The 12,947-nt window shown below is 40.9% G+C and overlaps 2 protein-coding genes across 6 annotated transcripts in view; one reads left to right on the top strand and one right to left on the bottom strand.

The window, feature by feature from the left end:
- The window catches only part of ASPH (aspartate beta-hydroxylase), a 175,469-nt gene extending 167,825 nt beyond the window's left edge, over positions 1 to 7,644 (top strand). For all 5 annotated transcript variants that reach the window (XM_043879855.1, XM_043879851.1, XM_043879852.1 and 2 more), the window contains one exon: positions 4,720 to 7,644. In XM_043879855.1, coding sequence (XP_043735790.1) covers positions 4,720 to 4,870 — 151 coding nt within the window. In that variant the 3' untranslated portion in view covers positions 4,871 to 7,644. The remainder of the gene's footprint in view (positions 1 to 4,719) is intronic.
- Positions 7,645 to 8,348: 704 nt separating this feature from the next.
- CLVS1 (clavesin 1) overlaps positions 8,349 to 12,947 on the bottom strand; it is a 156,264-nt gene continuing 151,665 nt past the window's right edge. The window contains exon 6 of the mRNA XM_043879860.1: positions 8,349 to 8,744. Within this exon, the coding sequence (XP_043735795.1) occupies positions 8,657 to 8,744 (88 nt within the window). The 3' untranslated portion in view covers positions 8,349 to 8,656. The remainder of the gene's footprint in view (positions 8,745 to 12,947) is intronic.

The raw sequence follows: 12,947 nt of genomic DNA, 5'->3' as shown, positions 1-12,947 counted from the left end.
TGATGGGGGTGGGGGTGGGGGCCCCGAGGAGCTTGGAAGTAGTGGGGAGATGGAAGTCAGTGGAGGATGTGGGGGCCAGGGCTGGTGAAGGGCTGGTAAGATACAGACGGGCTGCGATTTGATAGGCCTGGGGCTGGGAGGGATGCTGGGGTGGAGGGTGCAGGGGGACACTGCGGGTAGCCACCCCCTCTTTTCCTCCTATTGCTTCCCTGCCCCCCACCTCTGAACTATAGATGTGGGAAGAAGGGCAGAGAGGCATCCCAGCTCTGTGGCCTTGTGAAGTTTCTCTCCATCTTTCCTTTCTTTCTCCTCCCTTCTTGGCTTTCTTAGCCCTCTGCTACCTGGTGAGCCAGGACCAAGAGGAGGAAGTCAGAGGCTATATAGAGAGGCTGCACAGGGGCTGGGCAGCAGGCCAGAAGCCCCCTGACCACCTGGAGGGCCCCTGTGGCAGCCTGGCCAAAACTGGGCTCCCTAGGCGGAGGTAGAGAGATACCCTGGGGGTGCGTATATATAGAACCTATTGGGAAAAGAACTTCTTTGTCAAGTTCGCCGTCTTTTATTGAAATTGATGTTTTGGCTTTAAACAAAACAGCAAACACCATACCCATTTCTCAAAGGACAGTTTTGTGAAATATATCCTATAAAGTGTAATGTGAAGACTAAAGTCCTAGCCAACAGCTTGACTCAGAGAATTACGAGAATTTCCATGCTGAAAGGAGACTTGAAGGCCATTTGGTCCACCCACATCATTGCACAGATGGGGAAACTGAGGCCCGTGGGTGATGTGCTTGTCACAGCCACATGGCTAGTTGGCAGGGTCAAAACAAGGACACATGTCCTAGCTTTCAGAAAAGTACTGTCTCCTGTTAGATAGAGATGATGGACAGATTGATGGATAGATGGGTGGATGGGTGGATTGATGGAAAGATAGGTAGATAGATAGATAGATGACAGATAGGCAAACAAAGAAGGTATGTGTGTATACATTCTGTCTACATGTATCAGGAGGAGAGAAGCAGCCATAATGCAGTTCTACATTTCAATTCCATATGTGCCGGGATTTCCAATGCAGTCAGAACCTGTGGGATTTCAGTGGATCAAGATTAATAAGAGCTGTGTTACAGCAGCCTTATTCTTGAGCTCCTGGACCCTTTTCTGTATTCCACTCAGCTTATTGAAATACCTTGCAAGGAGCGTTAGCATAAACAGCTATAGGCACTGGGATGTTCCCTAGAACCATGATCTGGGGCTGGAGGTTTGGCTGTAATGAAGCAAGCCTAGTGCCTTTCTGCTGCTTCCACAACAGCCCAGTGTCCCTGCAGGCATCTGAACTGGCTTTTGTGTGAGCAAACCCTTGCTGGAAAGTTAGAACCGTGTCATGTGTGTTTCTCAGAAGCTTTTGGAAAGATCAGAGATATGATCTATACAATTTTTAGATGGAAGACTCTGTAAGCTTCTCATATCATTATCTAGCATTATTAATGTTGATGGTAATTCTATGACAAAATTATAGTTATTAGGCATGTGCTGCCACCATTATACCATTATCATTAATTACAATAATTTAAGAAACTGAGGAATTACATAATGCTGGTTTATCTTGTGACCAGATATTTTTCTATCTTTTGGCAAACCAGGGAGAGACATTCTCCTGGTAATGGTGAGAAATTCTAAAAGTAAGCCGAGGCAGGTATCTGAAGAGTGGGTGCAGTCCCCCCACCTCCCTCCTGCCTTCCTGAAACCTCAGAGGAAGGCTAGGTGAGTGCCTCCAAGAAGCCTTCTTCCCAAGGCTGCTCGGAAAATCTTTTCCCTAAAGGGCTCTTCCCATGTCATAAATTGAGCATAAATTGTATGTGGTGGCTCAGATGGTAAAGAATCTGCCTGCAATGCAGGAGATGCAGGTTCGATCCCTGGGTCAGGAAAATCCCCTGAAGAAGGGGATGGCTATGCAGTCTAGTATTTTTGCCTGGAGAATTCCTTGAACAGAGGAGCCTGGCAAGCTACAATCCGTGGGGTCGCAAAGAGACACAACTGCATGACTAACACAAATTGTACATGGTGGAGATTTGCTCTCAGAGCAAGTCTCCTGGAAAAACTCTTTTCTTTTCATTACAATGAGAGTCTTTGTTTTCCATTCAGAAGAGATCTAAAGACCTTTTGACATCTTGGTGTTCTGTTTCTTCTTGTTCTGGAGAACCCTCATCTGTTCCCAGATTAGTGACATATCTCTTGATGAACCCAAGTCACTTCAGTAGGCAGTCACTTGAGTGGGATTTTACTGTCCTTTCCAATTAGGGCTGCACTTTTAGTCATTCCAGCTCTCATAAGTGATTGAATTTTTTTTTTTTACATATTCAGAAGGAATCTACATTTAAGAATCTACATTAAGTAACTGAGTATCTTTGTTGTTTTCTGGGAAAATGTCTGAAAGAAAATGGCAAGGCAAATATAATAAATCTGGTAGAATTTTACGACCTTAATGGACTCCAAACCCCTTGGAATACCTCCCAGATTTCTTGTTTAAAAAATTGTTTAATCAATGGTTTACTCTCATCCATATTTAGCCTAAAATATCTGCAAAACCACAAACCAGTGCTAACTTAAGTTCCACATTGATATGTACTGGTTCCATGAATGAACCAGCCAGCACATTCCAACACTAAAAAGCTTTTCCCAATTTACAAGCAATTTAAGTTAATGAATGGAATGCTTGAAGATTTTTCTCACATTAAGCATGCCTAAATCTTTCACTTTCTTATACCTATCGTAATCTAGGGAAAGTGTCATTTTGTGCAAATTTAGAATGTTCTATTTAGTTGATTTAATTACATGCAGTACTTTAAGTAGTACTTAAGTACTGCTGTGGCACTGTGGGCGGCACCTCTGTGAACATGAATGTACTGTTTTTGTTTTTTGCACACCCTTCCCCCGTGTCTTTTGTTATACTTGGATGGGACTCCAGTGGAACTCTGAACCTCTGAACTACTTAAACTCTACCACTCAATAAATGTTGACAATTACTTGTCATCCCCACAGGAATTGTATCTCACAGATTCTCTTAGAGCTTTTTATTATCACACCCCCTCTTAAGTTTTCAGTTTTCTCAAATATGGTTAAATTACTCATAGGGAGTGAAACCAATGTAATTCTGAATTTATATGAATTTGACTACTCTAGGTGCCACCTGTAAGTGGAATCGTACAATATTTGTCCTTGTGTGAGTGGCTTATTTCACTTAGCATAACGGCCTAGAGGTTCATCCATGTTGTAGCATTGTCAGATTTCTCTTCTCTCTTAAGGCTGAGGAATATCCCATTGTATGTAGATAAATGTTGATTTATCCATTCATCTGCCAGTGGGCACGGGGGTTGCTCCCGCCTTTTGGCTACTGTGAGCAGCAGCACCTCTGTGAACATGAATGTACTGTTTTTGTTTTTTTGCACACCCTTGCCCTGTGTCTTTTGTTATACTTGGATGAGACTCCAGTGAAGCTCTTTGAACCTTTAGAGGAATTGAATCAAAGAGCTAAGCAACTCATTTGATGAGTGCTAGACTTTAGGGTAGGTGTGTGAGACAGCACACGAGGTGTTCGGCGAGGGGGAATAACAAGAGGATACCATTGTTATCCAACCTACAGGGACTTCTAACTTGCAAATAATTATTACCTTATTTTAAATTTATAATTTTATTTATGTATTTATTTTTGGTTGTGCTGGATCTTCATTGCTGTGTGAGCTTTTCTCTAGTTGTGGTGAGTACGGGCTACTCTCTAGTTGTACTGCACGGGCTGTTCATTGCAATGGCTCCTCTTGTTTCAGAGTATGGGTTCTAGGGTGCTCAGGCACATGGGCTCCCGAGCTTTAGAACACATGCTCGGTAGTTGAGTCGTGCGGGATCTTTTTGTTGCGATACCCAGACTCTCTAGTTGTGTTGCGAGGGCTCAATAGTCGTGGCACTTGGATTTAGTTCCTCCGAGGCACATGGAATCTTCCTGGACCAGGGGTTGAACCCACGTCCCTTTCATCGCAAGGCGGATTCTTGCATGCAGGCATTGACTGAGAGGTCACCTTAGGCATGAGCTGGTGGGGCACGTGTCCGAGTGCTTGCCCAAATAAAGAAGCCTTGCCTAGGTCTGTACCAAGAATAAGTTTACTTTTAACTCCCGTCCCCTGCCCTGTGTACCCCTTCAGTGCTGAGCACTGAAACTTGATGTTCATGGGAAGAATTCTGAAATTCTTTCTTAATCGCCAGTGAAAGAACACATCCTATGTTCTACTTTTTGTTGTTGTTGTTCAGTCACTAACTTGTGTCCAACTCTTTGTGACCCCATGGACTGCAGCACACCAGGCTTCCCTGCCCTCCACGATCTTCCGGAGTTTGCTCAAATTCATGTCCGTTGAGTTGGTGATGCTATCTAACCATCTCTTCCGCTGTCACCCTCTTCTCCTCCTGCCCTCAATCTTTCCCAGCATCAGGCATCTTTCCAGTGAGTTGACTCTTCGCATCAGGTGGCTAAATATTGGAGCTTCAGCATCAGTACTTCCAGTGAATATGCAGGGTTGATTTCCTTTAGGATTGACTGGTTTGATCTCCTCACAGCCCGTGTGTTCCACTTACCTGGTCCTATTGCAGAGGTTATCACGAGAGGCCCTTCCTGAACACAGCGTGGGTTGATCTTCAGGCAACTGAATCACACACTGATGTGCTTCTCTGTTCCAGGACGTGGGAAGAAGGCAAGGTGCTCATCTTCGATGACTCCTTTGAACACGAGGTGTGGCAGGATGCCGCGTCTTTCCGGCTCATCTTCATTGTGGATGTGTGGCACCCCGAGCTGACACCCCATCAGAGACGCAGCCTTCCTGCCATTTAGCATTCTGTGCAGGCTCAGGACACGCTGGAGAGAGGCCACCTTTTTGGTTCGGTCTCCTTGGATGTGGGCATAGACCTTCAAACACCACAGCCCTTAATTCTCTTGATTTGCAGCCTGAAAAATTCTAAACCTCCTCCCAGGGATGGAAAACACTAAAGGGAATATCTGCCTCACTGCAATTCTTATAGAAAATACCTGCCATATTTCATCCGTGACAGCCCCCATCTGATGCCTGGATTCCAGGTGAACTCATGATAGCTTCTACCTTGCCGGCCAAAGATATTTTTTTCTCTTAGAATAGGCGAAATCAGTATAAATGAGAATACATGTAGAAACTGTGAATGGATTGCTTTAGTTTGTAATTTTTCTATGCAGCTATATTTTTCTAAGGTAGCTAGATGGTTTATCATCACACATCACTACTTTTTGTTGAGTTTAATGACAAGCTGCATAAATACTTCTGTTTAATGGCAACTTTCCTGATGAACTCAGACTTCCCTATTTTAATGATTTTTAGTAAAAGGCACTCAAAAAATGATATTTTCCTAATACAAAGCAGAAAGACATAATTATGCCAATGTCTGATGAACCATACTGCTCCTCACCCATTGAGTCTCTGCTTTTTTGTCTTCGTTAAGAGCTGGTGTCTTATTTTTTCTTCTCACTCTGTGAATGGCAGAAATACTGTCAAAAATGGTATTTCTTTCTAAGAGGAACTTTTTACACTGAAAAAGGACCTGGAGTCATTTTATATTGAGTTATAACAATGACGCATGTAAATTTTTTTAATGACAAATATCAGGCATTGCGGGGAAGAAAACGAAAATTTCTCCAAGTGAGAATTTTCTCTTGGGACCAGCTCTATGGGGGGCTGCTAGGATCTCTGACTTCTGGCCCCTTTGCATCTGTGAAGCAGGGCTGGAATCCAGAGTGTCTTCTATTGTGGATCCTTGTGAATGAGAAGGTCCTTGAAAGGATTCCTATCATGACTTTGTAAAATTAAGAAGGATGACAGAGTGGAAGGCCAAAAATGCCAGGATGTCTGTCCTGGGTGTAGGATGTCAAAACTGTTTCCTCTTTATGGTTGTTTGGAGGACTCTGACATCTCCCTGGCTTGAGAAACTTCTGCCATTTAAACTTCACTTTGAGGTGTCAATTATTATTGATAGTTTGGTTTTAAAATTTGCCATTGCTTAGAAAGAACAGTTGCCTACTCGTTCCAAGGCTGACCACATCATTAATTTAGTGGAATATTAATGCATTAAATTTTGTGTGTTTTAAACCAAAGCTAACTAGAAATGTTAGCTATAAGAATGTAATGATATTCATGCACTGAATTTTAAGCCAATATGAACAAAAATGCTAAAGAAATGACACACAGGTTACCGTGCACAGGTAGAAAAATCATTTGTGTTTTGTTTTCTTTTCTATTGAAGGACAAAGAAGGATGCTTTCTTTATATCATTTAAAAAAAAAAAACCCAAACAGTTCTTTAAAATGCTATTAGACTGCTTTTGCTTGTCCTTAAGGATATTAGCTTCCCTTTGAAGAGTTGCAAAATATTTGTCTTGTTTCCTTCTGTTTTGCCAATGCTGAAAAATCTCTCTAAAATAGATGAAGAAGCATTTGAGGAAAAATACCAGAGTGAACTACCAAAGTCTGGAAGGAAAAACAAACGCTTGAAAAATAAAAAGGCATTTGTGTCCTTCAGTATTTATTGAACAGAAGAAAGGACCAACAAAGGACAATGCAATCTCGTGCTCCCATGGCGACATCCATGTCACTTACTGAATTTGGTTCCTGTATGTATGTTGCATACACATAAAGAAATTCAAAGTAGCAGTTGTCACTGTTGAACCATCATCTTACATTCATTTAATGAAATCATGGAATAGAGTTAAAAACAAACTCTTAACTTAATAATTATTATATGGTATTTAAAATCAGGTCACTACAGTAGGATTCTAAATATTGCCAATTGGAAAGCCAGAATTATTATTACTGTTGCAAAATGTTTGGCAATAATTGACTCCAGTAGCATTTTAAACACTTGGATCCCACAACTGTTTCATAAACTCAAGTAATAAAATGGGTTTTCTGATTTGCTTTAATTCTTCATCTTTCTTCCCTATGTTGTGGTATATAAGAAAAGTCATTGCATTGGTAGAATTATTTCAGTATTAGTATTTTGTTATTTGAAGTGTTTACACAAAATGAATTGGTTTTATTTATACTGTGATGTAATTGCAATTGATTGGGAAATATTTTAAATTCTATTTCAATTTTATTTCAAGAGTGGAATACAAAAATCACTTCTGTTATCATTTTCTACCAGTAGAAAAAAAATTAAAACACTAGATCTATTGAGAAAGAGATGTGATAATTTGTTAAAATTAGTAATAATATCTACTGAGGATGATTATGGCCAATTGAATCACCTCTTTTCTTTGAATTTTTTTAGCCAACAAATTGACCCTCCCAAGTACTTACAGTGTAAAATCATGTTTTACTGCTCATTATCAACTATTAAGTATTTTTTCTTTGACATTGAGCACCAACTGGTCATAGTAATGAAGGCCCATGTCATGCAAATGGCTGGGAGAATAAGAGATACAGCTAAAAACATACAACTGGTTTGGGGAAACATGGCACATGTAAGGATATCATATGCTATGATATCTGTTTATTTTTATCTAGTTTCCTTTGAATGGACAGCTGGGGACTCCATTTCTAAGGAAAATAAACAAAGAAATAAAATGATCTTTGGCATTTCATCCTGCATTCCAAGTCTTCTCTTATTTTCAGTTCTTGTATATTTAGCCATCCTTAAAGATCTTCCTCCATGTTTGATACCTACCCCCTTAACAACAGCCAGGTCCATCCTTTGCACCTTTAACTGATTGCAGGAGGGAGGTGGGGGGACGTAGTGGGTGTGTAATGCTTTTGTAGCACTTTTCTTGCCATAGTGACCTAAGTGAGGCAACTTGAAAAGATTCATTAATCACTGACATGTATTTTCAACATAACCCCCTACCCTCTGGAGACATACATTCCTTGTGGGAAGCCACATTGCTAAGATGAAATAGTCATATCTCAATTTGTGTGTCTTTGTTTCACATTAGCTCATGATAATCAGCTGGTGGCCTGATCAAAGATGTGACATCAAAATCATTTTTGCAGGATATCAAAATAAACAAACTCTGCAAATAGCCAGACCTATAAGAGCATGCTCTTAGGCTGAACAATTTGAAATTGGATGCTGGTGATGAGGTCAAAGAAAATAACTCGATGTAGGAATGAAGATTACTGGAGATACTATTGTCTTGGGGCTTTGCACTACATTAAACTTGAAAATTGTGTCTGCACAGTTTAAATTCTTATGGATCTACTTGGAAATGCACTTAATTTTAAACTGCAAAAACTGGAGAGCATCTCTTCAAAGCATCAGAAAAATCTTTGTCCTAATGAGGTGTGTGCCTCAAATTTAGTTTTTCTCTTTTCAATTCATTTAATACCATAAATATGGGGTGGGGGGAGTCTTGTTTCCATGACTACTTTGCTTCATCTTCCAATTCCCTCATTGACAAACAAAAATGCATCTCTCAAGTCTCTGTTCAACTTTGGCTGCTCAGACCAATGGCTGGTGACAGTCATTACTGGGTGGCAGGAGAGGAGGCCCTTGTGTCGAGCCGAACGCATGAGTCGTGTGGTCAGTTTCACATGTGCTTCCTGGTGGCTGATACCACTGATAGTTGGTGACGTCGGGAGCACAGGGTGGCTCGGGGTTCAGTCGAGAGCCAGGAGTGGCTGGGTGTTCTCATTCTCTCCCTTGTCCTCATGTTTCAAGGTCCCAGCTTCTACCACAGACTGAGATCTAATAATAGGAAAAGGGAAAAAATGTGATTACAGACAATCCATGATGCTAGCCATTTTGGAATCTTGGAGGGCCTTCAGACTTCATGGATCCCTGATTAACCAAGACGCTCATCTATACAACTTCTCCCCCTTGTGTATCTCTATTTTCCATGCTTTTGTGTCTTCTACATCACATTTTTAGGGAACCAGGCATCTTGGAATTTTCTGTACAGGAATCTCCTTTTGATAAAACACACACGTGTTCTAGCCACAGTTCTGCCCCTTTATCTGGACACTCTATGGATCTTGAAGTGTATAAAGTATCATAAATTTTGCTGGATTTTTAATGTTTCAAAATATATTTGAGAGCCTTTGTTTTTCAAGGTCATAGGAAACTATCATATATGATGTTAATAGCACAAGATGTAGAATCAGGCTGTAAATGTATCCCTGACTCCTTAATGACTGAGGAGTCTTGGGGAAGTTCTTAGGACTCTGAACCTTGGTTCTCTCATCTATAAAACAAAGCTATTACCTGTTACCTGTAGGTAGCTATTACCTACCTCCCAGAGTTGTTAAGAAGGACTAAAACTAATATTATACGTAAAGCATTTGGCATGTAATTGTAGTCAAAATTTATGGAGCACTCTATTATTACCAATATTGCAATAATGTCAGTGATCTTTAGTTTCTGATGTGTCCTTTTACACTGGAGTAATAATTTCTTGTGTTTATAACCCAGATTGAAATTATTTTCCAGCTTTATAGAGAGAAGATTATAAGAGCTATGCACACAGTAAACATTCAATCAACGTTCATATACTAAAAAGAAAAAGCCACTCAAAGCATTAAGAAAATGATTGAAGTGGGTTATTCAAATAAGCAAGACTTACATGTAAATGGGTGACTCAGTACACCTGAGTTTCCCAAACTCTCCACATCCTGAGTCTTCGGGACCGTCCCTTGACTAACTCTTTTAAACCCCTGGAGTATCCTGCCTGATAAAGTGTCTTTGTATACTTAAGGCTTTGGGCCATGCCACATGGTTTATTTTAACAAGGTGATTTATGATGAATGTCTATTTTTATATGCCTGGACTTTGGGAGACACCCTTTCAGTTTGACCTCCTGTTGGGGGAGGTAGAGGAGCTGAAGACCAAGTAGCTAAGGTCAGTCACACATGCTCTGCTTGCCTGTGTGACAGACCTCCCCATACTTCTCTTTCCCCAAAAAACCTGGATACCAAGACATGGGTGAGTTTCTCTGGTTGACAACACTTTGCCTGTTGTGTCTGTCACATGTCATTGCTGAGTAAATTAAGATCTGTCTGTGACTCCAGTGGGAGGAAAACTGGAAGCTTGCAACTGCTCCAGAGTATCTAGACTCCACCCAATGCACCTTTTTCCTTTGCTGACTTTGATCTGTATTCTTTTGCTGTAATAAACCATAACTGTGAGTATAACCACATTTCTAGGTCCTGTGAGTCCTTCAAGCAGATGATCACATCTGAGGGTGGCCTTGAGGGCCTCAGGCACAATATATAGCACTAATGTTTGTTGTCTGTGCAGCTAATATAGTTGTAACCTCTTTACATGTATGAAGTTACTTCATTTTCATAACCCTAAGGAGTGGTGCTATTATTGCTTCCATTTTGGGGTGGGAAAAAACTAAGGGACAGAAAAAAAGAAAAAGAAGTAACATAGGAAAGGCAACACAAATAGAGAATGGAGAACAAGACAGGTTTATCACCATCACAGTATTCCTTGGTCTACCTAACACTGCAGCGATGTTTAGCTACTCTAAATTTCAATCTAGTCCAACTTTAGGTGCCAAGCCTAACCTTTAAAAATGAAGTGGATTTGATTGCTTCTGGTACAGGGCAGAGAAGCTCCAGATAGTAGTATATTTCAGCTGTTTTATACATTGCCTACATATTTCTCTCTTTGCTTTAGTTAAAGGCTGTGTGCGTGGTGTGTGCATGTGCACACACACTCCTACACAAGTGTAGCAGGGTGGGCAGTGGGGGTAATAGATTTATATAAAAAGCAGAGAAGCCAAAAAGCGAGAAGGTTTTAAAACAAACTAAAACTGGAAAACAGGAATACAACTGCCCATACAGGCCACCTCCATTTAGCACATTGGACAGCTGCCTAACCACTTTGCCCTACAGGCCATGGTGAAAATGGAGGATGTTAACGGCCAGTCCACTTTAGAGACACTAAGCTGTATTTCTCTTCTTTCATGCCACTTGGCTTTGTTTTACAACATGGCAAGAGAATCACAGCCCCAGAGTTAGAAAGGACCTTAGAGACCCACTAGATAAACCCACCAGGAAATATTAAGGTGCCATGCAGTTTCCTGTTGACTATATCTGACTTTTCCTCTGTACTCCTAGAGGAGCAACTCTGCTAGAAAGCTTTTTCTTACAATGAACTAAAACTTGTCTTTTTGCGACTTTTATATACTGTTCCTGGTTTTGTCTGCTGGAATCACCAGAGTATGTATAATCCATCCGATCCACATAACAGCCCTTAAAATATTTGTTGAGTGCCCTCCAGCCCTCTCTCTGCTCCCACTAAAACTAGCCAAATTCCTCTTTAGCCTTCAAGATTTCTAGAACTTAAATACTCTCCTGTATCTCTTCATCAACTGCTTGCCTACAGGATGTCACTTCAAAAAAGAATGAAATTATTGCTTCCTTCTTTTTCTTTTTTGTATGCTTCTCTTGAAGCATAGAAAATGCACCTAAAATTGCCTTAGCCTTTCTGGAACTTACTTAATAAAGCCAAGGGAAATTTTAGCTATATTTACATGTGCTACTGTTAAGTCATTTCTCTCCCATCTTGAAAGTGCATGGTTGAATATTTCATCTTTTTTAATTTGGCTCATATTACCACTGTATCTCTATCCTTTTGGATCTAGAAATGTGTTACCCATCCAAATTATTGTCTGTGATTTTCATGAGTAGAGGATTTGTTTTTAAACTTTCCCTTCGCCTGTTTTGGAAGCCACCATGGAAAAAAAAAATCAACAAATTCTCAAATATTGAACTTTCAAACAAAAATCACTTATTGCCACTCACTCATGGTAATAAAGGCTTCCCTGGTGGCTCAGCAGAAAAGAATCCACCTGCAAATGCAGGAGACGCAGAGACATGGGTTCATTTCCTGGATCAGGATGATCCCCTGAAGGAGGAAACGGCAACCCACTCTAGTATTCTTGCCTGGAAAATCCCATGGACAGAGAAGCCGGGCGGGCTACAGTCCATGGAGTCATGAAGAGTCAGACACGACTGAGTGACTAAACAACAAAAAAACAACACTGCAAGGGAAACAAAGCGTAAATGACACAACGGTTATGTGCTCTTTGATATGAGAGTTTTCAGCCCCTTTAGACCAAATAATTAGCATGAAGTGAATAAAGTTAAAGAGTTAAATGGCTAAGGATAGTTCATGTATGGTAAGAAGTGTTTGTGAATGTCTCCTGCCATAGCTAGGGACTGTGAGAACATGTTCAGAAATACTCATTCTTTAGTGGAAATACTGCTTTAATTATGCAGACCTGGACTATAAGAAATGGAACTTGAAGTGGTCCGTTTTCAGCACAAAGTAGCTGGCCTTGGGTGGAGAATTATTAACAAACGGTTTTCCACTCACAGCTGGCTAGTTTCATCTTGGAAAATTACTGGCAAGCTAGTCTTGCCTAATGGCTTACCCATGGACCATCCCTAAGCTAACAGGATGTTTGGGAAGTGATAAACTAAAGTTCTTTTGAGAAATGTGGACTTAGGATGGGAAGGGAGAAGAAAGAATACCCTATGAGACTTAGGTGATGTCCTAGAAGATTATAACCCCTTAGTACTAAGCCAATGAGGGACTAGGGAGGGATCTGCTTGCCAGGGAATAAAAGTGTTTGCTGTAACTGTCCTGAGTGTGCCTGCCCACCAGACACCTGATCTTGTAAGACAGTCATTTACAGTCTCCCTTTCACTGTTTTGACACACTGCTTTGTGTCTCTGAGTCCATCCCTTGGTTTTGGGCAAGTGAACATGTTTCCACCATAGACCCATGTTTCTGAGAACAGGGTATGGGGTGGGAAGCAGGCATCATCTCTTTTCATCTCTAAAGAAAAAGAAGAGAGGAAAAGCTATCATTCACACAGAGACATCATTCACAGGTCTCATTTGGGTCCCTCTTCCCTTCACTTGGCATCAGATTTGGAGC

Source organism: Cervus elaphus, chromosome 21, assembly GCF_910594005.1.
Source record: "Cervus elaphus chromosome 21, mCerEla1.1, whole genome shotgun sequence".
In the NCBI taxonomy this organism is placed as follows: Eukaryota; Metazoa; Chordata; class Mammalia; order Artiodactyla; family Cervidae; genus Cervus; species Cervus elaphus.
Note: the sequence above shows the minus strand (reverse complement) of the source record. Positions and strands in the feature narration are given on the sequence as shown.